The 26,400-nt window shown below is 37.9% G+C and overlaps 2 protein-coding genes across 2 annotated transcripts; one reads left to right on the top strand and one right to left on the bottom strand.

Annotated features, from left to right (window-relative positions):
- On the top strand, positions 1–13,437 carry ImpL2 (Ecdysone-inducible gene L2). The gene is made up of 8 exons (XM_065481263.1): positions 1–122; positions 6,841–6,950; positions 10,432–10,468; positions 10,523–10,674; positions 10,942–11,161; positions 11,586–11,785; positions 12,964–13,083; positions 13,180–13,437. The coding sequence occupies exons 2-8, from the start codon at positions 6,843–6,845 to the stop codon at positions 13,195–13,197; spliced, it is 855 nt and encodes a 284-aa protein (XP_065337335.1). The 5' UTR covers positions 1–122; positions 6,841–6,842; the 3' UTR covers positions 13,198–13,437.
- Positions 13,404–26,296, bottom strand: Mekk1 (mitogen-activated protein kinase kinase kinase 4). The gene is made up of 21 exons (XM_065481244.1): positions 26,108–26,296; positions 25,728–26,026; positions 25,186–25,352; positions 24,328–24,540; positions 23,986–24,270; positions 23,314–23,472; positions 23,079–23,254; positions 22,514–22,895; positions 22,261–22,449; positions 21,787–22,109; positions 21,580–21,723; positions 21,295–21,521; positions 19,937–20,292; positions 19,553–19,714; positions 18,586–19,126; positions 17,511–17,690; positions 17,007–17,194; positions 16,778–16,946; positions 16,537–16,659; positions 16,372–16,478; positions 13,404–16,108 (listed from the first exon to the last, which is right to left on the bottom strand). Exons 1-21 carry the CDS (start codon positions 26,194–26,196, stop codon positions 15,800–15,802), a joined length of 4,788 nt encoding a protein of 1,595 aa, XP_065337316.1. The 5' UTR covers positions 26,197–26,296; the 3' UTR covers positions 13,404–15,799.
- Positions 26,297–26,400: the final 104 nt, after the last annotated feature.

A 26,400-nucleotide genomic window follows, 5' to 3' on the forward strand; every position in this document is an offset into this window, starting at 1 on the left:
GTGGCGAGAGCGAGGCCAGAAAAGAGCCATCCGCGCATTCAGCGACCGAAGTCAGCAGCTCTCGCGGCTCCGTGATCCTCTCTGCCTTTTCCTCCCGTCGATCTCAAGTAGCTCTCACAAAGGTAGGAGCCTCTTCATCTCTTTTGACACTCCCTTTTCAATGTTTGGTTGGTCGTGGTTTCCCTTTCACGATTCAACTGACCATTTTATTTTTTCAAATGCAAGATAATTTATTTTTTTGATTTTTTTTAAGAAAATCAAGTCATGTTTCAGTTTTATTGGTTCAAAATTATATAGGAACAAATATCCAGAGACAATTAACCATTTGGATACAAATTAAATTAATATTTTGGGTGAAATTAAAAAAAAATAGCACAAAGCCTTGCCATTGTTCACTGTCTGACCCTGATGGTTTTAAGTGGTTCATGTAAAACACGCATATTGTAGTTTCATCCTGCCCTGTTTTTTCCAGAAAAAAATTATATTCTGAATTTTTTTCAAGAAAAACATTTAGAAGGACTATATAATTATGTTTGTTCCAAAATATTCTTAGATTTTTCTTAATTTTTGCATGAAATTTCTCGAAATACTTCACAAAAATGTTGATTGAAAATTAGGAAAGGCTTCCAGTTTCTTTGAAAAGGAAAATAATTTGTTTTAAGTGACTGGTGCAAAATGGGGGAAATGAAACACCAAATAGTGACAGCTTGTCAAAATTGGTTTTTTGGTGGTTTATAGCACAAAATTGATTTATAGCAGTGGAATGAAGGAAGCTTTCCAGATTTTCCAAACCTTATATATTGTGATTCCTGTTTTAAATGATTTTAAAAACTATAATGTGCCAAATTGATGTTCAATATCGGCGTTGATTTTCACTAACGCCAATTTTATTTAATTTCTGACTCTTCAATTTCTATCTTTAACAAGCTATGCACAATTGAACGATTAAAAATGCGGTGTAAAATGGAATTAAGTACTAGATAAAATTCAAAGAATTGAAATTTCAAAAGAAAATTTAATTTCTCATTGAATATCTAGACATTTTATTTTCCTATTTTAACTAAGAATTTGATTTTCACCGTGATGCTGATAGGAAAAAAATTAATTTCAAGATTTTCCCAAGATTTTGTGGCCGGGAATTTAAAAATTCAATTCGAATACATTTATTCGTTCATGCAGAATATTTTGAATTATATTTCTGAATCCTGGCAGTACAATCTTTGGAAAATATCTATACCTCCATCTTTGAAATTTAATTGTCTTAAAAATCATCTTTCCTCTTTGAGTGTTAAAGGAACTCTGCTGGCTTAAAGTTAGCCATTATAAAGACCAGATTTCTTTGGTAATTATAAACCAAGAACTCGATTTTTGGCCATTCGGGATTTTTATATACAAATACATTTTTACTATTTTCCTAGAAACCCATTTAAAAATTGAATTTTATTTTGCAAAATTCATCCTTTAATTGCAGCACTGCACAATTCAAAGAATTTTATTGTTCAGTATCATCAGTCATAATTAAAATATAAGATGATTTCCCAGAATCCATTTTCATTGACCCTTGTCAACACGATGGCGCTATCGGTTGGGGCATTTCTATATTTCATTCAATTTAAAAGCATACAATTCAATCAAAGACCTTTTTATTACGTGTAAAGGAAAGAGGAGGAGGAGGAAAGAAGCGTGTGCGAGAATTTGGTATTTGGTCCCCTGCAGCGATGCCTTTTGTGCCTGGCAAAAGGACGAAGTCAGGTGCTGGTGGAAATTTCCACTAGCGTGCTTATGATAATTTATTTTGGGAGCGTTATGTTGCTCGCCTTTGACACCAACAAACACCATTCATCGAGGGTGGGTGGAGGGGGCGCGTGCCCCCTCCCCCCATTCATGAAATCCCGCTTCTTCTTTGCACCCGCGTTGGCCCCAAAGTTTTTAATTAGCACTTTGTCGACGCCCGTAATTAAGCGCAAGTTTTGCGCCTGGGGAAACTTAAATCGGACCCTTAACGCCCGCTTGAAAATCCTGAAAAAGGAACAAAGAGCCGCAAACCTCAGAAATGGCGAATTTCCCTAATTAATGAGGCAAAATTCAATTTAATATTTAATTGTTAGCAATTAACCAATTTTAATTAATGTTAAGAGTCACAATTTTTATTTCTTAAATTTTTAGGAAACAAAAAAAATTGCCACACCAACGCTTTTCCTTAAAAAGAAACAATTAACAGATTTCTAACAGTATATATACGTGCTATTTCTTTAAATATTTTACAACGAACTGACGTCAAAGGAGAAATTTCATCTCTTCATCTTTGATGAGCAGTTGGGAATTTCTTAATTGAACTAAGGAAAGACGCAATGAGGAAAGTCTATTCGTATATTGCGTCAGAAAAAAAGATGCAGCTGCATTTTGGTCAGTGAATCGCGTCGGGCGAGCCGCGATTCCGAGAAAAAAAGGAGCTATGAGCGTGAGTCAATATGCTCCAGGGCTTTTTTCTCCCTCCGCGCGTTTTTTATACAGCCAACCCAATCATTTGTTACTCTCGCGACCGCGAGACTAGAGCCCTGAGCGCGTGCATTCTTTGTGGTTGTAATTTTTGCTATATTTTTTACAGAAAAAATTGTATAGGATTTATTCATCTAAAGAAAATGCAACGCATTTATTTTAAAATACTTTGATAGCTATTTTTAAATTTTTTTTAAAAATTTTTTAATAAAAAATTCTTTAGTTAGAGATGATTTAAAATTTGATTAGCTAAAATATTTTATTTGAGCTTTCCTTGATGATGTCTGAAAAAAACTTGTCAGTCATTTTATACAGTTTATCCTGTCTTGATTTTTTTTTTAAATTTTATTAACGAAATTATGAATCTCTATCCACCTCCACCTCTGAGTGATTAAAACCCAATACACCAATTATTTAGCTAATTTTACAGTTTACTATCCGTTTGTAAAAAAAACGACCCTCCAAAGGAGAAGCCATATCCGTTAGAATTGGGGTTGAATTTTTCACGTCTCGCGGCTCGCAGCAGATTATCCGCTCAGGACTCTAATTCCGGCGGCAGGCAGGCAGCCTCTTTTTTCCATACAAATTGCGTTAGATTAGGATTTTAAAAATTGCTCCGCAAGTTGGAAAACGAGCTAGCTGCCTCAAGTGTCATTTTTATTCGTCCGCGGCCTGGAGGAATCGATGCTGCACCGCTCGCCGCACGCCACAAAAATAATATATCAGGCGAAATGCGCCGAGAGTGCGGTGCGCGCGGCATTAAACTTTCGCGCAAAACGACACAGTCAAGCAAGCGGTGGGCTGTCTCATTTTGGGGGAAAAAATCGTGCTTTTTCGGGAGTGGAAGTTTTTATTGTGTCGTAAATCAAGGGTTGTTAGCATGTGTTCAGAGAGAATTTGGTTAATTTTAAAATAATATTTATTTTTTAATAATTCTGCATATTTCGTGATTTGTAGATTTTTGTTTCCAAAATCAATGGTATCAAATAGATCGCTCAAAACTTATTCACGAGTCAGTATTTTATTTATTTATTTATTTATTTAATCATCAAAAAGGCAGGTATGGAATAATTTAGCTCTAGTTTCATACGAGATAAATATGCAAAGTTTAATATTTTTATTTGTGAAAATTTTGTTGAAAATGAGGGAAAAGAAATAAAGCTCACAATCAGATTTTATTACATTTTCCTCTCCATTATCTGATGCAGCATGAAAATAACAAGAGTTGATTTCTTTACCTGTAAATATTGAGTAACAGAATTGAGGAAATTCGTTGCAGATAGAACTCGCTTTTCATTGCATTCAACTGAAGAGCCTTTAACAAATATCAATTTAGTCTGAATGCCGCTGCTTCTCTCGGCAATTAATTTTTGATTTACCCCTCATGGTTTCCATTTCATAGCGAGAAGCGTGTGCTCCAATTTTGCATTCACGTCTGGAATAACGAGCAAAAAGCCGAGAAACGAGGTCGCAGCGGTAATAATTCGGCCGCTCTTTCAATTAAAACACGTGTTCGCAATTATCCGGGCAATTAACAGCACCTCCCCGACACGAGCTTCCTTCTTCGCGCGTCTGGAAAAGAAAACGAGCCGCTCGGGTTTCGTTTTTATCTCTTCTTCCAAGAAAAGAGATAATAATAAATACGAAACGCGATCTCGGTGTGTTTACGCTCGCCAATCATCGAAGAAAAATGGCAAGAGAGAAAGAGCAGGCTGTTCTGATTATATCAAAAAGTTTCGTGCTATTTTCGGTCCACGAGTATATATATGTTGCTAAAAAAAAACTAGTGGCGACTTTCTTCAAAGTGACTTCTCTTTTGGGAGCAGAAGGTTTCGAGTGCAGGGCAAATATGGGAAAAGAGAGACGTGATGAGATGAGATGACCGGCAAAAGGACAGCATTTTTCTTTCAACATGTCAAAGCAGCACGCACCACACACGTTGCCAAAGAAATATTAAATTTGTGTTCTGCCGGCCAAAGAGCACCGATTCCAAATTAATAGAAAGTCACCAAACACGTGCCTCAAAAATTTAGTTTGAAAACATTGAATTTGAAATAGTGAAAAATGATTTTCAGTTCGTTTAAGCAAAGGTCCACAAGTCCTGACAAAAGATAAAATAATTTGTTATGATTAGGGATCATTGATGGTGTCTCTGCATTATATTAATTAAGAAAATAAGAAAAATATTTAATTAGCCAATATATTAAATAAAACTAATTTTAAATACTAAAATGTATTGTATTAAACCGCATTAAACAATGTTAAATTTAATGAGAAATTTAAAATTCTGCATTTACAAATTTAATAATCTCAATTATCTTTTTGATTTTTAATCTGTTGTCATAATGTTATTATTTATATAAAATAAATTTAATTATTTACTTCTTTTTCCAAGCCCTCTTCCCATCAGGGAAGAACTTTTGGTTTGTTCGAGGGTGCAACACTCCGAAACAACCTCCCCAAATATAACAGCCCGCAAAATAGACACTCGAATTCTGGGAAAGGGCGTCGCTGCAAAGTTGATTTGTCGATTTTGATAGTGCATTGAGACCTTCCGCTCGGTGGGGTGGCGAATGTTGGTTTTGCACCCTCTCATGCATGCCGCCCCGACAGATAAGGCGCTGTGCAAAGTGGGGCTCGTTAAAAAACAATCAAGAGGCCATCAACTCGGATGGCGCGTGCATTCTTCTCGCGCGTGCCAATCACGCTGCGTGATTAATTGACTCAATGAAAACATAAACAATTATAAGCTTTTGTTTTCGCAAAATGGATTTTTAATTATTTTAACATCTAACCTCAAATAAAATTTGACTAAATTACTAGGAATTAATTTTCTAATAACGTATCTCCTCAAAATTTAATTTATGTTCGCAAATCCCTTTAACGACCTTGTTAGGAGCAGGATATTGTGTCAATTTGTCAGGCTTGTGATGAGATTGTCACTCGGAAAGGTGTTTTTAGAAGAGGAAATGACAGATAATGCGACTCTTTTCCGTGTTGTGTGCCTGCCTAGCTGTTTTGTGCTATTTGTTGTTCTGGTCGCGAACACACGTGGCGGCGGCGGCGCGAAAGCAGTCATTTCCAAAAGAATCACGTTTCGGCAGAGACCCTCGTCAGCAGCAGCAGCAGTGTTGTTGTTTTGTCACTGCTGCACCACGGACGAGAGAGCAGAGCAGGTACATCTCGCCGCCCCTGACTCATTCTTATCTGCGCCGAGAGCGCAGTTTAATTATAGCCGCAGCACACGCGACGCGCTTTTTAATTTAACTGCCCAATTACAGCAGAAATTTGACATTAATTAGTGTTTTTTTTTTGTATGTATAATGGGGAAAAAAGGAAAAAATTTTCCTGAAGGAAGGTTTTTATCTGTTTATTTCTAATTTACGTGATGGCGGAGGAAATAATAGCTTTCACTTTTGCACGCATTTTTCCTTTGTTTTATAAAAGGGCACATCTTTTAATTGGGTGATTTAATTAGCTCTCGCCAGTTAAAAAAGTTATCTTTTTGTCTTTGATGTGACGTTTGCAAATTAATTATTGTTTACTTCCTTTGTCATTTATATTAATCAAGTTTTAATTTGATTAAAACAATTAATTTTCAAAATTTCCCTTGTGTTTCTAACAAAAAACAATAAATTAACTGTAGCTTCCTCGTTGTACAGCGAGCTGTTTATTTTTCAGTCGTTATTCGGAAATTTCCTCGGCTGCTGATTGCACAGGACATTTCTGTAGAAATACGGAATAAAAATAAACATCTCATTGTTAAAAACTGTAAAAGCGCAAATTTCGTTTTACTACGTTCTTTTCCGGTCGTTAAACTTTTTGTTTTTATTGATAAATTTTGGAACAAATTAAACACACTTTTAAAGGATGGCCACTACTTTTCTGAACCATTAACAAATTAAATAAAATAAGCTGGACTCTGACACTGGTAAAAAATATCATAAATTTAAAGCTTTGAACACCTTTTTTTGGAATAAAACACTCCTTAAAATTTATTGAATCAATTTAATGTACTCTTTATTATCAACTGCGGAAAAGATGAGAAAAACTTTAATTTAATGGTAGAAAAATTATCTCTTGATTGAAAAAACTGATCAGCTTAGTTTGAAAATCAAGATTTCAAAGCCAATAATTAATTTTTTCCACATTTTGAAGAAATAGACTGGTGGTTTCACTGAATTTAGCTGGTTTTTTGGTTTCAAAATAGATTTTAATTTATTTAAAGACAATATTTGCAGGTAAAATTGTAATAAAAAATTGACTGACTGAATTTCCAAGCATTGCAGCTTTTATTCTGCTTGAACTAATATTGATATCTTCCTATTTTTCTGATTGCAGCCATGACTAGCCACGTTCCTAGGATTATCTCAGTCGTCCTGCTGTTGGTTGTGATTTCTCACGCGGGTTGTTCGCCGACAAGATCAGCCAACGTGACCCGCTTTAAAAAGGTAGGCACGCATTAATTTGTAGTGCGCGCATTAAACGGCATCAAAACTGCGCTCAAGAGCCGTTTTGCGGTTTGCCTTTCCCGGTCGACCTTTTTCCTCAAAGTCCCGCAGGAGCAGCACTCATTTTGCCTGTGCAGAAAGCGAGCGAGCGCCTCGGAGCTGCTTTTGACCAAAGCCAGTATTTTATCAAAGGAAAGAATTTCAATATATTGACATTTGCTCGTTAAGCCCCTTTGAAAGCAAACCAGAGGGAATTATTTTTCAGAAAGAGAGCCAGAGATGTGTATATATATCAAAAGGTACAACTCGCTCGTGGGGGCTCGCGTGCGTCGTTCGCTGCTCAATGGAAGCTGATTAATTTGCAACTCTTTAATCGAGCGCGGAATAATTGGCTGCTGCCGCGGCAGCATGGCGAAAAAGTAATTTACCGCTGGGCGTTCGCCATCGCCACTCGACATAATTTTCTTTGCGATTGAAATTCGAGCCACTGTGTTTTTGCACCGAACCCAAAGGTATTAATTAGAGGAGCGATCTTTGTGAACATTCATTTTTCTTATAACCTGAATGAATTTTTATTCAATACCAGTCTTTCACTCATCTCAACTAATTATAAGAGAATTTGGATGATTTTAATCCATGGAATTAATGAGCAGTAAATTTAATTCGTGTATTTTGAGCTAATAAAATAATTATTTCTTTGTGATTGTTCGAAGCAAATTTAATTTTAATTTGTCAGTTTCATCGGATTAAAACACTGATTGTAATAGTTTTTTAATACAATTTAGCACTTAAATGAACACTGTTCTGAGGTTTCGGATGGTTTGTCAGATTAAAGTAAAGATAGAGAAAACAAAACATAACAATTATAAGGACGTTTTGTGTTGTTGTTGTTGGCTATCCCAAACAGTTCATTGAACCGAATGGTTGCGGGAATTCTGTCAAATTTATCCCTACAATTTTCAAGAATGAAAATTGGACTGGGTGTTACAGTTCAATTACTGATTTAGCCAAATTTCTCGCAAAATGGAATTGTTTGTCAATGATTTTTTTGCTAGATTTCGGTTTTTCTCGTCAATTTCTATCCAATTATGGGGGAAATTTCTAGGGTTCGCCAATTTTACAATGCGCTAAAATACACCACTGATTTTTTCCGCACAACAACAGCTGGGAAAACCACCTGGTTTGGGTTTTTCCACATTTTTTAATTCAACCCAGAAAAAGTCTTATTTTGCGCCACAATTTTTTGGAAAATTACGATGAGAGTCAAAATTTTTGGTCTCTTGGTGAAATTATGGTGGCTTTTATACTGATTTTGTGAAATCCATATTTTCGGTCGTCCATCTTGACATTTTTTTCTTCCAATTAAAATGCATGTGTTTTGGAAAAATGCGCAAAATTGCAGAAAACCCCGCAAAAAAAACAGTATTTTGCAATGCAGTGTGGTTTTCCGAAAAAATGCAGGTTTTTTCGAGCCCTGGAAATTTCCTTTCAGACCAAACAAATCACTATTTCCAATAAGGAAACAATACTCTCCGAATTTAATTTTCTGTCCTTCCAAAACGAAAAAAAACACAAAGGAACACAGTAAAAGCTCTCCAATTTTAACGTGATAATCCATTTTGATTTTCCCACCATCTGGCAAGGCTGTACCGCAGATATATCTAAAAACAAGAAAACAATAAATTCGAAATTTGATGCCCATCAGGCAAAAAAATATATTCAAAGCGATGCCATGCACACGCAGTCTCAACTTGGCTTGGAGTCTTTTAAATAAATTCCATCTGCAAGCAAAATTGAGAAACTCCATCAAAAGTATTTTGGAGATTAAAGGAGGCGCATTAAGCCGAGCCCGGCGGCTGCATGTTTAATCTCCGGCGCACCGAAATTTTGTTTTGTCCCCGCAGATATAGCTTCTAAAAATACACAAACGCGCGTGGCGACGAATCTCTCTTTCTGCTTGGCGAAAAGCTCTTCGCTCGGCTGCAAATCCGCTTTGCTCGCGTTGTTTGCGATTGATTTCTTATATAAAAAGAGCGGTGCCAAAAGCGGTCGGATTAATCCGCTCTAATCTGGCCGCCCCGGCCGTCTTATCCGCGCCACTCCGCACGATCAAACTAATGCCACGCTATATCGCCGCGCGGCCTTGTTGATGCGCGCCTCAAAGCTCGATTTATCCCCTCGATGTAGATATTTTTCCTTTCCTTCTCTCTCCGCCAGAGAAAGGCAAAAAGTGGAAAATGCACCACCAGGGCAGTGTCAAATATATTACAAAAGAAAAAGAGCGAAATTGTAATCTTCCAATCCATGAAAATATATATTTTTTAAATTAGTGGAAATTGCAATTTTTTAATAAAAAAAATATTTCATTTGTTTTGTTTTATTTATTGACTTTCAAAAATAATTTTCAGCTTAAAAATTCCACGAAAAATATTAATTTTAGCCTCTTAGAACGCCATTAGAACGTTTTTTGCAGTTTTATACAATTTAAGTTGCTTAAAATTGCATGATTTGTGCTCATTTGATCGTCTAATTTGAGTTCGTTCAGCCAAATCTTGAAAACTGCACACAAATCGAACTTTAAAATAATTTTCTATCTTCTCTACTTTGGAAAACACGGCATAGATTTTATTTGAATTTTCTTTCCAACTTTTCACTGTCCTCGTCTGTTTGACTTGCGCCTCGACCGGAAAGAGAGCCGCACACAGATTATTCCTCCGCAGCTCTGCAATGCCACTCTCTTTCCAATATTGATTGACATTTGTGCTCCCGATACTCTGAAATTTGCTCGATGTGCACACATGTGCCTGCTTAAAAATACAACAGACAGCGGTGACACTTTCTTGACGTCAAATCTGGCTGCTATTAGATAAATTGACCCAGTTTAAAAGAGAAAAAGTCACGTTTTCTACTTTAAAAAATTAAAACAAACCATTTTTAGTTACAATAAAAAAATACTTAATTGTTAAATTAACTCTATTCAATTTTTTATAATTTTTTAAATTTTTCTGTGTATTTCTTGCTGCTAACGTATTAGATTGGAAATCATAATATTAATTAATTAAATTTGATCAATCTAAAAAAGTTAAATATACCTATTAGGGATATAACAGAAATTGATATTAATAATAATACGTGGATTCTTCTCTAGTAGGCTAACAATTTTCCTTTTTTTAACTCAAGAGAACAAAAAATATTTAATAACAAAAGAAATGAACAAAAAGTATGACCACTTGTTTGGTGATTTAAAAGTGAATTGAATTGAAAAATTTTAACAAAAAACACAATCAAATTATATTTACGACATTTTTACTGCCAATTTTTTTTCTAGAAATGTAAAAATCACATCAAAAATTCAACATAATTTTATAGGCAAGCATTTTTTTAAAAATTGCAATTTTACTCTGTTCTTAAGCAGTATTTGAAACCGAACGGTCGATATAATATAATGTTGTATTTTTATTTATTTATTTTTTTGTTTTAGATGGGCGCGCCGTCGCAAGTACCTAACGAGATTAGCAGTGAGTATGGAAGCAGTGCGATCGGGTCGCGTCTGAACTTTCAATTTGTTGCAGCCGACTTCTCTAGGGACCATGTGAGGGCGACGATAGCACAAAACCGGCTATCGCCCACCGCTGGCGGCTCCATGGAATTCACCTGCGATGTGAGGGGCTCACCAACGCCCTCGATACTTTGGCTAAAAAATGGCATCCCCATTGACTTTTCCGTGAGTTTCATTTTAATTTACAACAACTAGTAATAAATAAATATCGAAGGTTAAATTTTTTCACAACGAAAAAAACAATATTTGTTGTAATTCTAATACTTTATTTATAACTTTTGAATTTTTAATACATAAGCAAACTGCAGGAAATTATTAATAATTTAAATATTTTACCAACCAGATTGGCTTCTTTGTTACGAGAATTAAAAAAATAATATTTTAATTTTAGGTTGAGGGTTGAGGTGTGTGCTAAATTAAAAATATTTGTAGGAGGATGACGATGACGACATGAGCCAGAACTACATCGTGCCGTTGGATCACAAAAGCAACCTGCACATCAACGACCACTCGTCCATTGTGAACGTGAAGGCGCGCCTGGTCATCCCGTGCATCACCATGAAGGACAGCGGGTCCATCTACGCGTGTCTCGCCACCGCAGGCACCAAGAAGAACATCGACTACACCCAACTCAGGGTCTCTGAAGGTCGAGGTTAGAAATATATTTTAAAAATAATTTGATGTTTTATTTTAAATGCGTGATTTTGATTTTTTTTGTTTTTTATCAAAACTTATTTAAATTTGAAATATTTACAATTTGTCTATAGCATTTAATTTAATTTTTATTGTAATTTATTGCTTTGTTTAGACACATTTATTTAATTGCTAATAACAAACTTTCATATCATTAAACTTTTGTTACAATTAGTTATATAATTATGACAAACCTAAAAGCCGAATAGGTATTGAATAATAAATCTGTGAAGCACACCATTTCCTGACATTAAATTTGAGTTATCATAATAATTGTAATCTCGATAAAAGAAATGCCAGTCAAACAATAAAATTTCCGTTCAAACTCAATTATTTTTTAAACCAATTTAATATATTTGGTATGTGTGTGACATTATTTGCAGACCACCTGTTCGCGTGCCCGACGCCTCAGCCCGAGTCGCTGGTGGCAGAGCCTCCGGAGATCGTGACCTTTGTGCCGCTCGTGATGCAGGGCATGGGCCGCGACGTCAAGCTCTACTGCCAGACGAGGGGCAGCCCCGAGCCGATGATCTCCTGGTACGGGCCCAACGGCAACGCCGTCATGGAAGGACCCCGCTTCAGGGTGAGTGTCTCGCCCGCCGAATTTATCTCCGCCGAAGTCAATTGCGTGGAACAGCGGTGGCCAAATAATTGCTTCCATTCGCTCCTCGCTGCGGAATTGGCTATTTTGCCACCGCTAATCCCACGGCTTCCCTTTCGAGTCGAATGAAAATTATTTTAATGCTGAGATCGGGATAGTTTATTTTGTGCTTTTGAGAAATTTGGATTAAACGGTTCAATGAAACTGATATTAAGTTTAATTGTCTTCGACTGGGCTACTGAGAAGTCGGTCGCTATTTCCACTTTCAAATTGGTTTGCATGATTTCTAAAGTCTAAAGTATATAAATGTTAAAATTATTTTTAAATCGCATTAATTTGTCTAGAAATTGTCCTCAAGGAAATTTATTGTTTTGCACTAATAAAAATATGGAATAATTTTTTTTACTTTTGCAATTTTTAAAAATATAGGAAATAATTCACTTTCAACAAGAAAAGATTTAAACTATTTCTCATTGATCTCATTGATTTTTATTTTCATCAGTTTACGCAATTAAATTGTCCGTTGTTGTGTTTGTAAAATTATATAAAAAGTAACGTAGAAAGAAAAAACTTAAATTTTTATCTAAAATTCATACTTCTGTCTGGTATTCTTCTTTTATGTTAACAAATGCTCTTAAAAACACAATTTTTCTCCAAAAATCGTTTACAAAATGTAAACAGCTAAATTGATATGTCAACGCGCGGAAGCAATTTTAGCGAAACCTCCGCAGGGGAAAATTCAAATTCAGGAGCTACTACGGGAAAATTGCCGCAAAAAAGCAGGGAGGGAAGATTTTTTTTATATTTTTTTTGTACAAAGTGCGCGTAAAAATTCCTGGCGCCAAGTCGGCTCTGCTTCGATCGCACTTGTTGGCCCATTGAGAGAGAGAGAGAGTGCGGAGCTCATTAATGCACGAGCGGGCGTTCGTTTTATCATCGTGGGCCGCCATTGAGAGAGTAGCGCAGGAATCGAAAAATTTCCGATCCATTAAACAGCAATTTGACTGGCGCGCGCGCTCGCGCGCCAGAAAATAGCCCGAAGACAAAGCGAATTGATGATAGCGGAATTATGGCGGCAAATTTAGTGTGAAAAGAGAGCAGCAGGAAATTAGATTTTTTCTTTCTTTCTTTCTATCGGGCTCATTTATTATTCGTTGCAGATCCTGGCCGACGGCTCCCTGGTGATCTCCAGACTCACGTGGTCCGACATGGGAGAGTACAAATGCAAAGCGGAAAATCTCTTCGGGGAAGTCTCCAAGGAATCCTTCGTTTACCCTTTGGTGCGTGCGAATAAAACTTTACATCTGAAATAATTTAATTTGTTGTACTGAAAGCGGTTTATTTTTGCAATGATAAAACAATGTCTTCTTTTGCAGACGGACGACAAAAAATGAAGGCGTCGGCAGGCTGCGAGACGATTGACTGATTTCCCGAGGAAAACAAAATCACCGTGCATTTCTATTAATTATTTTTGGATAGTGCGAGGTGGGTCCTTCAAGGAGACACCAACAACAAGCCAAACGACTTAAACCTCCATACTATGTATATCGTTAATGTGGATATAAATTAAAAGCGAGAGAGAAAACAAACACATAAAAAGTGAATATAATATAATTTTAATGCATATAATATAACATGGCATTTTCATTTACTACACAACATCATAGTAGAATATATTATATGATATATGATATAGTAGTTCTCGTCCTGCGTCTGCCTCGAATGGTGTTTGTTTGTTTTGAACATTGGTCTGCTGAATAACAATATCACAGATTGTTTATGCATGCTTCGATTAATTTAAAGAATGGAATATATATTTTAACAAGCTGCAAACACAGAAAGGACACTTTCTTTCTTTAACAAGTCGGCGAGAGGCTAATGAAGATTACGTGTGTTCGCAAATTGATTCTGTGTACAGCTGCCTGCATTTAAAGAGCCGCTTACGCCGTGCTAAATGGTCCATTAAGAGCAGCGCGCGCTCGCCCGCCCGAGATAAAAGTAAGTACACACACACACTGCTGCTGCTGCTGTGAAAACGAGGAAACGTGACTTACATCGACAACAGTTTGCACGGAATGCCGTTGGGACGAGATTTTGCCTCTCGTCGTGTGCTGCGTAAATTGACTACGAAATAATTTCTTCCGCTACACGGATCCGTTACCGGAGTTTGAAGACTAGACCTCGAAAATTGAATCTTCTTTTAAGAACGGAGAAAGAAGTGTTGGACTGAATAAATTAAAATAAAATTGTTCTCGCAAAGGCGCAAAAAAAGGATAAAATAGATTAGGAAAGTCTGGACAGATAAATTTAATTTAAATGAAAGAGTCACTTTAGAATTGGTTCTGAAGAAAATTGAAAACTGGAAATATTTCTCGATCTTATTTATTGTTCAAATAAAGTTTTGGCTGTTCACCACAGAACAATCATGGACATTATTTATCGCCTTCAAGAAGTTAAAGATTTTTCTCTGAATTGAGGCTACGGTGGACAGCCAGATCAAGTTTATTTTTATTTTCCAGTATATTTATTTAAAATGTAGAACTAAATTTTTAAATTTGAATGAAAAGATATTATATTTCTAAATAATACTCATAAAAATCACAAGGCACCAAAGAAAAAAAAATTAAAGTTCTAGTTTTCCTTTTATAAAAATCTGAGGAACATGATTCAATTTTCCAGGGCGTCTCACTTGAAAAATGATTTTTACCGGTTTCATCAGTGACAATTAGAATTTTCAAGCCTAGCTGTTTGACAATCAGGACGGCTTCTGTTCACAATAATATTATGAGGTCACAGTAAAAGGTCGAATGCCCGGTTTCGAAACAAACCTTTGTAAATTGCATAGCCGAAAATATAATTACAGACTTTTATCATTATTTGCTTCCAAAACGAACGGCGCAGCAATAAAATGCACGTGAGAAATTAAATTTATACAAAATAAATTTGGATTCCTGTTTGTTCTGAAGGTAAAATATTAAGTACGCCATCACATATTATATAAAATTTGGTGTTGCTTGGGGAAGAATGATAAAGTAAAAAACACAGGAAAGATGCGTTGGCAAGCATAGATTGCCAGCAAGAAGGATTTTTTTGACTAGCTGCTGCATGTAGTGTCAAAATTTAAAGCAAAAGAAGATAATTATGACTTCCCAATTGGAAATATCTATTTTGCACGATTAAAATTCAAAGGACATGCACGTTGGCTTTAAATTTCGAATTTGGTTGATTTTCTGACCAAAGTATCACCAACAAATTCCAAAACTGACTTGTGGTTCAATGAGACTATTATTTAAATAATTATCCAAGTTGACCTTTTAATTCAACTATTCATTTTTACTCTTTCTGGTTCACCTGGAACAGCGTGACAAAAATAAATTAAAGAATGTTGTAAATTTGCAAAAATCTAGTTTAATTTTGCATTGAATACTCTAAAGGCATTTAAGTGGTTTAGAATCGATATAATATAGCCGTTTTTTATGAGTCAAGAATTTACTAAAAAATCTGAAAAGTCAGATTTTTGGCAGAAGAAAATCATCGCACTAGTAAAGAGAACGATTTTGAGCGAAATATAGGTATTGATTGAATTGGTTTCTAGAGATTTTGGGTGGATTAGACGGTGCTTAGAAAAAATATCTGACGCCGAGAAGAAAAATTAATCGACCGTCTTAAATTCTAAACCCTACTCATGTCCTAGAAAATAAAATTTGTGAGAAAGATGTTTAGTGGCATAGGAACGTAAACTTTTCTCATCACGTGTGTGTGTTATTGAAAACTTGAAGATCAATAAACTCCTTGAACTTCGGAATTTCAGAGGAAAACTGGCCTCACTAAAATACTACAAACAATGATCCCCCCAAAAAGGTTTATCATTCTACCCAGCTGCGTGCGAAAGAACTCGATTCAATTGGGCTCCCAATTAGTCGCCAACGCCCCTCCACTCCCGCTTTGAGGCTCGGAAAGCACCAGGCTTGCAAAGGACACTAGCTACCCGAAAAACTACGTGTACGACAATCTCCTGAAGCCGAGGGTGCCGGAGCTGAAGTGCGGATCAAGGAAGAGTCTGGTGTTACTGGAGGTGCTGCTGTGATAGCTGCCCGTCTCCTCTTCGATGTCGTCCATGTCAAACTTGACGAACGTGTGCTCAAGCAGCTCGTCGGCTGAGGCGCGCTTGTGCGGGTCGTGCAGCAGGCACAGGTCGACGAAGCTGTGCCCCTCGACGCTTAGTGTGTCGGGCGTCTTCGGCTTGTCGCCCATGCCAACTTTGAACATGATCTGGTAATTGCTCTCGAACTCCGGCCACGGCCTCTGCAAAGGAACATCAGAAACGCATTAATTAAAAATTAAAACCAATCTTGAACCAATCGTTCCAAGCAAATTAAACCACATTTCCAAGTAAATCAATTATTTTACGATATATTTACTTTTTAATTTATATGGTTAAATAGGTAATTTTTTCAGTTTTGTCTAAAAATTAAAAAGAACAGCTTCAGCCAATTTAAATAATTTGCAGCTAATAAAGCATCTAAATTTCAATTATATATAAGCCCAAAATAAAGTTCCGAACTCACCTTTCCAGACGCCATCTCAATCACAACGCAGCCAGAAGACCACATGTCCGCTGCCCTGCCGTGACCATCAGCGTTGGACTTCATAAATACCTCTGGTGCCATGTAAGCTGCAAAATGATTATTATTTTTTAATAACAATCTTTCATAAATGGAGTCCAAGTTTACCTTGAGTTCCGACAAAGCCTTGCAGCTCGCCAGGCATGGTGGTGTTGGCTCGGATCTTCACTGCTGATCCAAAATCTCCCAATTTGAGACAGTTGCCTTCGTCAGTGAGGAAAATGTTTGCACCTGAAGAGAAATAGCAGGGAATTGAGTCAAAATTAAAATTATTTTACAAGGAGTTAAAGCTCAAGATGAAAAACCCATTTTTTATATAAGTAAATGTATTCAAACAAAATTAACTAACTTTTAATGTCTCGGTGGACAATGCCGTGGGAGTGCAGAGTGGACACTGCGAGGAGCAGCTGTCTGGTGTAGCTGCGGACGAGCTGCTCTGGTAGGCCATTAGCCGTTGCCGCCACCAGTGTCTCCAGGGTGCCCTCTTCGCAATACTCCATGAAGATCAACATTTCCTCCTGCAAAAACCGACAAACTTAAATGTCTCAACCCAAGCAATAAATAAGAGAAAGACTCACCCTGTGGATCTCGACGCCGTAGTAGCGGATTAGGTGTTTGTGTTGGATGCCCTCGAAGATGTGCAGCTCCTCAGCGATCTTCCTGATAGCTTTGTGGTCGTTCGGCTGGAACGAGATCTCCTTCATCGCCATCAGTTCGCCGGTGGCGTTGTTCACCGCCGTGTACACCTTGCCAAAGCGTCCTTGACCTAAAATCAACAGTTTGAACATGAGGAAGAAAAAAAATAAAAACAAGTCTCAGAAGATCTCACAAATGGAACCCTTAATTTTAAATTGATTATGTCTCTTTCATGAATTTTGGAAATTTTATAAAAATAAATCGCAAATAAATACTGAGAAATTAAGAAAAGGAAATTACAATCAAGAAAATTGCTTCAAATACCTGCATTTTAGGTTTCTACCTAGGAATTATTAATAAGAGTATTTCTACATTTATCTCAGCATGTTTAGCAGTTGAAATAGTGAAAGTTTTACAGCCTAAATATCAATTTAATAGAGACTTACCGATTTTGATGCCTCTCTGCCAACTGAAGGTGACGGCCCTGGCCTTTATGTGCACCCTGTCGGGCGAGTGGATCTCAGTTTCTTTGCCAATCAGCTCCTGCTCGTGCAGTTTCTCATCTATCCTTTGGTCTAACTGATCCACGGCGTCTTTCACACGGTCTGACCATTTTGCTCCACCTCCTAAAACCATATTTGCCCAATGACATCTTATTATTAAATCAAATTGATTCCACAAAAACTGTCGTTTAATCCAAACAAATTTCAATTTAAAAGCGATTATTATTAACACAAAAATTGCAAGAAAATCAAATGTATTTTTTTAAATTGCATGCAAATATATTTTAGTACCGATAACGTGTGACGCTGTTTATTTTAATTGTTAAAAAGAAACAGTGAACCTAGGCACTAGAACAAAATATAAAAATAGTGGCGACCACAAAAATATTCAGGAGTAACTAGAATCAATGTCGCTGACTTTTTTTAAAAGATATGAGGAAAATATTTAAGTGAATATTTTTATGAGCGTAATGGTGATGTCACCGCGGCGAACATTTCCTGCCGCAGAAAACAGACGTGTAGTAAAAGAGAAACATTGAGTTGGAATTGTTTTGAGAGTGAATAACAAATAAATTTTGTGTCTGCATTAATGAGGAGCGACGGGCGCCTGCTGCTGAAGAAAACAGCAGATTCAGCATGGGAGCAAAAAGACTAACAGTAAAAAAAAAAACGATCGGCGGCCAGCACATTTTAATGGCGTTTGAGACATTTAAATATGTTGACATGTTATGGTGTGAAAAGCTCGGGCAATAGCTCCAAGATGTTAAGGCACGTAATAAAGGTTAGTTTTCTAGTAATTCTTTGTGTTTAAATGTTTACCGACCCTTCCTACAAAAGCTTCGGAGTTAGGGCAGAGGGCATTGAAAATATGGGCAATCAGACATTTAGGCCAGAGGGCAAGGGGTTTAAGTGGTAAGGGATGCTGAGTGGCCAGCAGACAGGTCCACAGCCTCACATAAATAAAACTTAGCTTTTTTAAAACAATAATTTAGAGTACAAATAAAGAAACAAAACCAACCTCTCAAAGGAATCCTGAGTGTCTCGGCAACATGACCATCGAGCCCGTTGGGCACCGACTCCATCCTCTTGCGCATGGGCTGCGGGCTGTCTAGCAGTTCCGGCGTGGCCGATGCAGAGTTGATGAACGGCTGGGACACGGACCTGGCGGGCGGCGTCATGCCAGAGTTCTCGGGCATCGACCTGGATGATCGGAACTGTTTGCGGCTGAGCGGCGACGGAGAAGTGCCGCGCGACCGGCACTCGATTAGACTGTTTCGCGGAGACTTGTCCAACGCTGAGCCGATCACGTGCGCCACGCACTCGTCGATTAGATGCTTGAACTCCTCAAACTGCTCGTCGCTCAGGTACCTGGTCTTGTCTGGCTCGCTGGCGGCCATCAAGAACTCGAGGCCCTGGTTGGCCCAGCGCGGACGCAGGCCTCGGCCGCGCTCGCACCACCCTTTGACAAACTGCATCCACTGCTTGGCGAACTCGTGCATGCCGCACGTCTGCTTGCCTTTTGCGTCACCCGTCACCAGCCGGCACACTTCTTTGTTGTACTAAGATGAAATTAAAATTTATTAAAAAAACTGTCAATAAAAAAGTAAACATGGTCATAAACTTTGCAAATACTAAAATTTAACAAAATTATAGGAAATTGGAATTTTCAACACTAGAAGCTTCAACTTCACCGAAAATATAGACAGAATGAGCAGAAAATCAAGATTTTGAAGTTTCAGAAATTAAGATAGCGGACTTACAATTAGATGGTCTGTTCGTCCGAATTTTAAAGAGCGCGAATCAAGCTTTTTCATGACCTCTAGGCTACATTTCATATCGTCAAAATAATTTTTTAGAAATTTGGAAAAACTATTTGTTCTTAAAAATATATACAAAATAAATATATAGCGACGAAACCATATTAAAATAGATGTTAACTGTTTTTCGCGTCAAATTACACCTCTTCACTTTAAATTTCTACATACCTCAAATCCAAATTTGTAGCACTGGTGCAAGATTTCCCTGATCTTTGAGATCAACGCCAGCTTGTCCTGCTCGTCAATGTCAGTCATGTTTCTCACATCAAAACTCCTTTCGACTGACTGAATACTGGTAGTAACGCACTTCCGTAAATTCACAGCATCCGTCTATGGATGAGTAAAATTTTTCCTTCATTAGCAAATCTAACCAATTAAAAAAACTTAATTAAGATCGAATTTTAGCATTGATAATTAATATTTAAATATTTTAGCACAGACCGACAATTTTATCAGAAAATTATTTAATGTAAATAATTTACTTAAATAAAATCCATCCATTAAAGGGGTAGAAAACAAATTGTTTGACTAATTTTTCTAAAAAAAACACACCTTCAGTTCCTTGAGAGACTCGGCGATGGTGTAATTGGAGGGCAGACTTTCCTGCGTGAGCGCCACGGTGCAGCCGAGCTTGCTGACCAGGTGTTTGCGGTGCTTGCTGAGCATGGTCGAGTCGCAGACGACCAGCAGCACGCCGCGGAACTCCACGTGCGACAGGGTGATGGTGGTCTCGGCGGTTGGCTGGATGCTGATTGTCTCGCCAGGCCACGTGATTTCCTCGTCGCTGCACTGCACCAGAACGAGGTAGTGCGGCCCATCTGCGTCCGCCGGGTCCAAACCGCAGCTGCCAGACGTAAGATTCATGTTCACCAGACGGCACACTAACTCTGGCTTGGTCTTCAGGAATGCTAAAATAACACAGGAAAATAAATCCGTTTAATACATCAGGTCAACAACACCAACATATATATTTATTCAAAAATCAAGCGACAGTGAAATGAAGGGAAAAATTAGGCTAATTAATTAGAAATATTGCTGTTGTGAGAATAAACCGTAACAGCCTCTTAACCTTTTTATTCTTCTTTGTTCTACCATGTACATAAATTAAGCTTCTTATTTGGCACAAAAAATTTAATTTAAGCCATTATTGGAACAAAATAAAAATTAAGAAACAATATCGAAAATATATTTTTAGAACGAAAGGAATTATCGAGGCTTGCTTCATCCGTATAATTTAAATATTAAAATAAAATTTACCACCGGCAAAGAGAGTTCAATGCACTAATATTATCAGTCTGAAAGATGATACATGCATGAAAATAACAATAATCTGCACAAAAATATTATTTACTAACTATCAGTTTTGTTCCAATTTTTTCAACAGAACTTTTTTTGCTGTTTTGCTGACTCATGATTTGACAAATTTGAAAAAAATTATCTACATGCGATTGCCATTAAGCGGAGGTCATACAGTTACAGGTATATTTGGGCTAATCAAGTCTAGTGAGCAATTAGTTTAGAGAAAAAGTTAATATGATTCCCTCTTATCATTCTGTATTTTTATAAACTTGCATCAAACAAAACCAGATCATCAATTTGATTCAAATTATTAAACAAAAATAATTAATTTCTGTGATGCAGAAAGTGAGCAGGAAATACCAGCCTAATACGCAACACATATTTATGAAGGCTATCGTTTCCTTTCGTGAAAATGCTCAGCAGTCAGCACACGTGCGGATAAAATTCGTGTTGCTGTCTACAGTGATAAGTCTGTAGACAGCGTTTTGAAGTGAAATTTAACTTGTCAACAGATACGAGTTTCGAGTAGTAATTAGCAGCAAAATTTTCAAAACAACAAACACTTGCGAAAAATCATATGCCAAATGACACTGTTTTTAACGCATTCTTACCTGGCACAAACATGAGATGGCTGCAGGAATGTGGGGCAACAACGCGGACGTGGTCTGCTTTGGCCAAACAGTGCAGAAACTGATTGAGTGTAGCCATCAGCGAAAATGAAGAGGCGATTTCCAGGTCCTTCCGCAGCGTCTTGGCAAAGTTAATGGCCCTCAGAGCCCGCTCTCGCGCCTCGTGGAAAATCATTTGAATACTCCTACTGCCAGAGAGGATAGACTGCCTAAAAATGGATAGAATTGTATAAATAATTGAGAACTTGGAAAAAATTATTTAAGTACTTCTGCTCGAAAACCTCGTCCTCGCTCAGCTGTTGCTCTTCAATATCCCTTTCCACGTTGCTGTCCTCCAGAATGCTGTTCAAGTCATCAACACCCGCATTCAGGTGGTCAACAATCGCACTTAGCATTCCACTTGCCATCCGACTGGAATTAAGCACACAATTAAATTTATGAATTATTGAATAAATAAGGAAAATCATCATTTACCAAAAGCTGTTGGCTGCTAATGCCTCGCCACCAGGAATAAAGGGACAGGTGATTTTTACGAACTTCCACTCCTCCTCGAGAAGCGACTTCTGGTAGGGACAAACGACAACGCTTTCCTTCTGGACGATCAGCACCCACTTCTGCAGGTACTCCAAGTACGTCTCCAGGATGTACTTCATGCTGCGGTCAAAGTCGGCCACGTCCTGCTCCAGCCGGTCAGTCACCTCCTGCGACGCCGTCCAGGTCGCTGAACGCATCAGGTGCAGGTAGCGCTGCCGCTGTTTCACCCCCTCGTGCAAGCCTTCTTTCATCTCTCGCATCAACTAAGAAAGTGAAATAAAAATAGCATTAAAAAAATTATTAAATTCATTTAAATAGATTAACAGATAATAAATTAAAACATAATTGAACTGGCTTGTAAAAAATCACAAATATGTGAATTTTTGAAAGATTTTATTATTTAAATTATCTCACCTGTCTAATACTTAAGGCGGACGGTTCGGTTGGTTTCTGATCCAGACGCAATTTAAGGTATTCATGGATCAGGTCCAGGGCAATTCTTGCCAGGAAAAGAAAGGCAGATTTGTAGGATGGAAGGCACATGCTCTGCGCCTCTGGACTCCACTGTCCGAAACGCTTCAATTCCCACTCTTCCGTTTGCATCTGAAAATTTTGATTAATTATAAAAACTCGCTTCCTTAATTTTTATAAATAATTTAATTAATACCTGTTCGGCAGTGGGTTCAACCACAGCCCCAGCAGACTTATCCAAGGTGATTTTGGCCTTGCTGAGCAGGTGGAAGTGGAGGCGTTCGAGGTAGAGGATGGCTCTGCGCAGCCCGTGCGTCTTCAGAACATCCTCGATATACGTCCTGTACGGAGACATGACGCACGGCGTGCCGATGCCATCCTGCAAGTGCGGGATCTCGCAGCATTTTTCCGTGCTGGACACACTGGTTCTCGAGCTGGACGTGGACACGACAGACTCGTTTAAGAGTCCGTGCATGGAAATGCCAGTCGACGCGTTTGAACTGTTTGAGTCTGAGGGACTAGTCGTGGACTCGATGTCCAGGTTGTTGATGGAGAATTTTACTTTTGTCTCTTTCCGTCTGAAAATTTGACAAATTGTTGTATGAATCACGTGCAGTATCTTCAAATAATCCCAATAGTTGAAAAAACCTTTTATTCAATTTCTGAAATTTTTAATGCGTTTAAAGGTTTTAGATTTTTTTTTATAAATAGTTTGCAATCAAATTTGCAATACAGTAATGAGTTAAAATTTAAATATTTACTTTAGATCAGGTGCGTCTGGCATTTTAAAAGGGTCAGAGGTAACGTTTCCTCCAGCAGTGGATGGACTGGTTGAGGTGGAAATGCCGCTGTCCTCGTCCAAGCGAGGCCAGTGGCCGCTTCGTGAGCGATGGCTCCTTTGATTCAGCTGGTTCAACAGCTTGCCTATTATGCTGACCTAAAAACCAAATTAAAATCGTCAGGGTGTTTATGTTTGCGAAGGGTTTCAGGACAAACCTTCAGTCGATGCAGCCTGGTCATGTTGTACCATAAACACATCGCCTTCAGTTTGTTGTTGAATTCTATAGACTTGAACAATGGATATTCAGCAGCCATGACGCGACTGGACGGATACAGTGCCACCGCTTGTTCCAGCCGAGAAAGCAGGCCCTCGACCTTTAATTTGAAAGATTTACAGAATCAAATTTAATATTCTTAAAATAGCAAATTGGCATGGTTGTTAATTTACAAGACAATCATGACATAAAAATATCTCTATTCAAGGAGGCAACTGCATTTACTTAATAGTGAGATATTGATTTGCTGTTGTTCTACAACAGAGTAAAAGTGTTGAAGACAGAGGCATGATAAAAACGTAGGTGACATGTGCAAGACAGGAAATTAATTTGTTTTTTTTTTGCAATAGAATTTATATTAAAATATTTCTAGCCTCTCTGTGCTGATGAAAATTTTTGTCTTTTATCATTTATCCCAGATCAGTCTCTGAGCAATTAATTGTTAATTATTTAATATGTTCGCCGGGTACTGGGGAGAATAACCACACCTTGCAAATCATCCTCTTCTAAAAAAAATTGAATCACACTGTGAAACCAAATAAATAAATAAATTAGTAGGAATTCCTGTCACAACCAGTTCAATATTTTGAATATAATAAAATTAAATAAAAACCTGTTCTATAGCCAGATTTTGGTTTCTGCTGCATTCGCTGCAGAACATGGAGAGGCAGCTGCAGTCGAGTTCCATGCCACTGTCCACGCTGCCATGCCGGCTGTCCGCCTTGGTAGGACAGAATTTGTAGTTGGCGATCTCCTCCAAGAGGCCAGCAACAGATTTCCTCTCCTCGCAGAGAAAAACATCTTGCTCTGGCAGACTTCTGTCGGCGAGAAACGCTTGCAGCTCAAGCCATATCATGTCCTTGAGCTCGCTCTGCCATAAGGTTTCCTCTTTGCTGAGCTGCAGCGGCGAAACAAGGTCATCTAATTGACGTTGATTGACGTCTGCACAACAAACCTGTCTGCGGCAATTGCTTTTGTCTTGCAGCCGCTCCGGGTTGCCCATTCTGATAAGCAACGAGTATCTGTTGAAGAAGTCCACTCGGTTTTGGGGACACTGTTCCGTGATGATGGGCTTGTCCTCGATTGTGAGCGCATTCACGATTTTATTCTGGCGGTCGCACTTTACCACTTTTGATGCCAGACTCATGAACCGATTCACGGTTTCAATCTATAAAAATGAACTTCATAGTTTAAAAAATAATGCGTTTGTCATAAAAGCAGACAATCAAGTCGTCTTCCTTTCAATTATCTCTGAATTTGACTTTTTTAAATACTTAATATAACAACGGGAATAAAATATTTTGTTTGGGACATGATATCGATTTTCTGTAATTGTTTATATCTGGCTTTTCAGGCCCCAATCTAGGCCATTAAAAGCCACTTAAAAAATTAGATCACCGATTTGGAGCATTTAAACAAGTGGATACTTTTTTAACTGTTGTTTTCAACCAATCAACACAATTACAAGGACTGTTCATATTTTGCGTCCGTGTTGCTTCCGTTCCATATCTTTTTTTAAAATGACATCTAATTAATATATTTATTAAACTATCAATTAAAAACAAACTAAAATTTATCCCGTCACTTCTCAATTTGATCCGAAAATTGTCGTTCGTATAAGCACTTTTCAGTACTAAAAAATAATACAAATATATTTAATCAATTAAATTTGTCTATGTGTCAAAAAACCTTTAAATGCGATTTTTTTAGTTTTATAAAAATTTGATTATCCATTAATTTAAAACGAACTAGACCTAAAAAAATACGACGAACACCAAAACCTGTGCAAAAAAAAACACCAAAATTTAATCACCTTAACAGCAGGGGCTGGCATGCTCTCCGCCCTATCTTCAGCTGGGACGCTACCATTGCTGAACATGGCATTTGAGCTGGACTGTCCGTCAATGTCTAATTTCCAGTCTCGCTCCGATTCCCTCAGCAGCTTCATTGACCTCTTTCGGACCCGCTGACGACCATCACCTGCAATAACAACGGAAAATGCAATTAAAAATTAGAATTCACAGAATTGTTTATATTTTTAACAAAGAACAAAGATATTTTATATATTAATAACACTTTTGCTGAATGCGTCAGAAATTAGAAGTTAAAAGTGCATTTTTTTAATTTTACATCGTAAAAATCACACTATAAAAGAGGCCAACCATTCATTAAGTATTGATGACTGGCACAGTATTTTGAAAATACGGAAAATACATTTTGTTCGCTTTACATAATTTCTTGCAACTGTTGCGTAAGCAATTGGTAAACAAAATTTGTGCTGGTAAAAAAGGTAAAAAATGTGCCATTTCAAAAATAGAACTCTGCCTGCAGAGAAATTCACGTAAAAATCCTTACAAAATTCAATGTCCTGCTGCTGATCAAACAGGTCCTTGGCAGGACTGTACTCGGCAACGGACCTCCTGCGGTTCTTGCTTCCGCTCCTGCTTAGCCGGTTGGTTTTGTCACCGAATTCCGGGCCACGACTCCGCTTGTCCTTCAGGTTCCGCAGAATCTTGGCTCGCGGTGGCGTCTTGCCCAGGTCCAGGTAGTACTCACCACTCAGGCTGAAGTCCTCCGCAGAATCATTGTCCGCTGGAGAAAACGGCGGCAGTGTGATCGGCTGGCTTGGTTTGTTTCTTCTGTTGATCGGAATGCTGCATCGTAACGGAGACATAAGAAGTAAGTGTGTTATTAAAGTGTTATTACACCAAAGTGGCTTATGTAAAAGCACGTACCCTTTGCCGTCAGCCTCATCCTCGTCCGAACTGCTGCTGCTGATGTTGATTTCCACGCCGGTCCGCAGTCTCCAATCGTGGTCTGCCATTTTCGCCACTAAATTCTAAATTGCAGTCACTTGACCATCGGAGTAACTGCTAGCTCGCGTTAACACTGTTAACAGCGTGACACAGGAAAAAATAGCGGTTTTGTTTACCTTTCTACCTTTGCTATAGCTCGTGTACAAGGTCATTAATCTCCGCGAGTTTCGGCAAGATAAGTTTCAAACACGATCCAGCTGTGACATCGACCC

Source organism: Cloeon dipterum, chromosome 2, assembly GCF_949628265.1.
Source record: "Cloeon dipterum chromosome 2, ieCloDipt1.1, whole genome shotgun sequence".
NCBI lineage: Eukaryota > Metazoa > Arthropoda > Insecta > Ephemeroptera > Baetidae > Cloeon > Cloeon dipterum.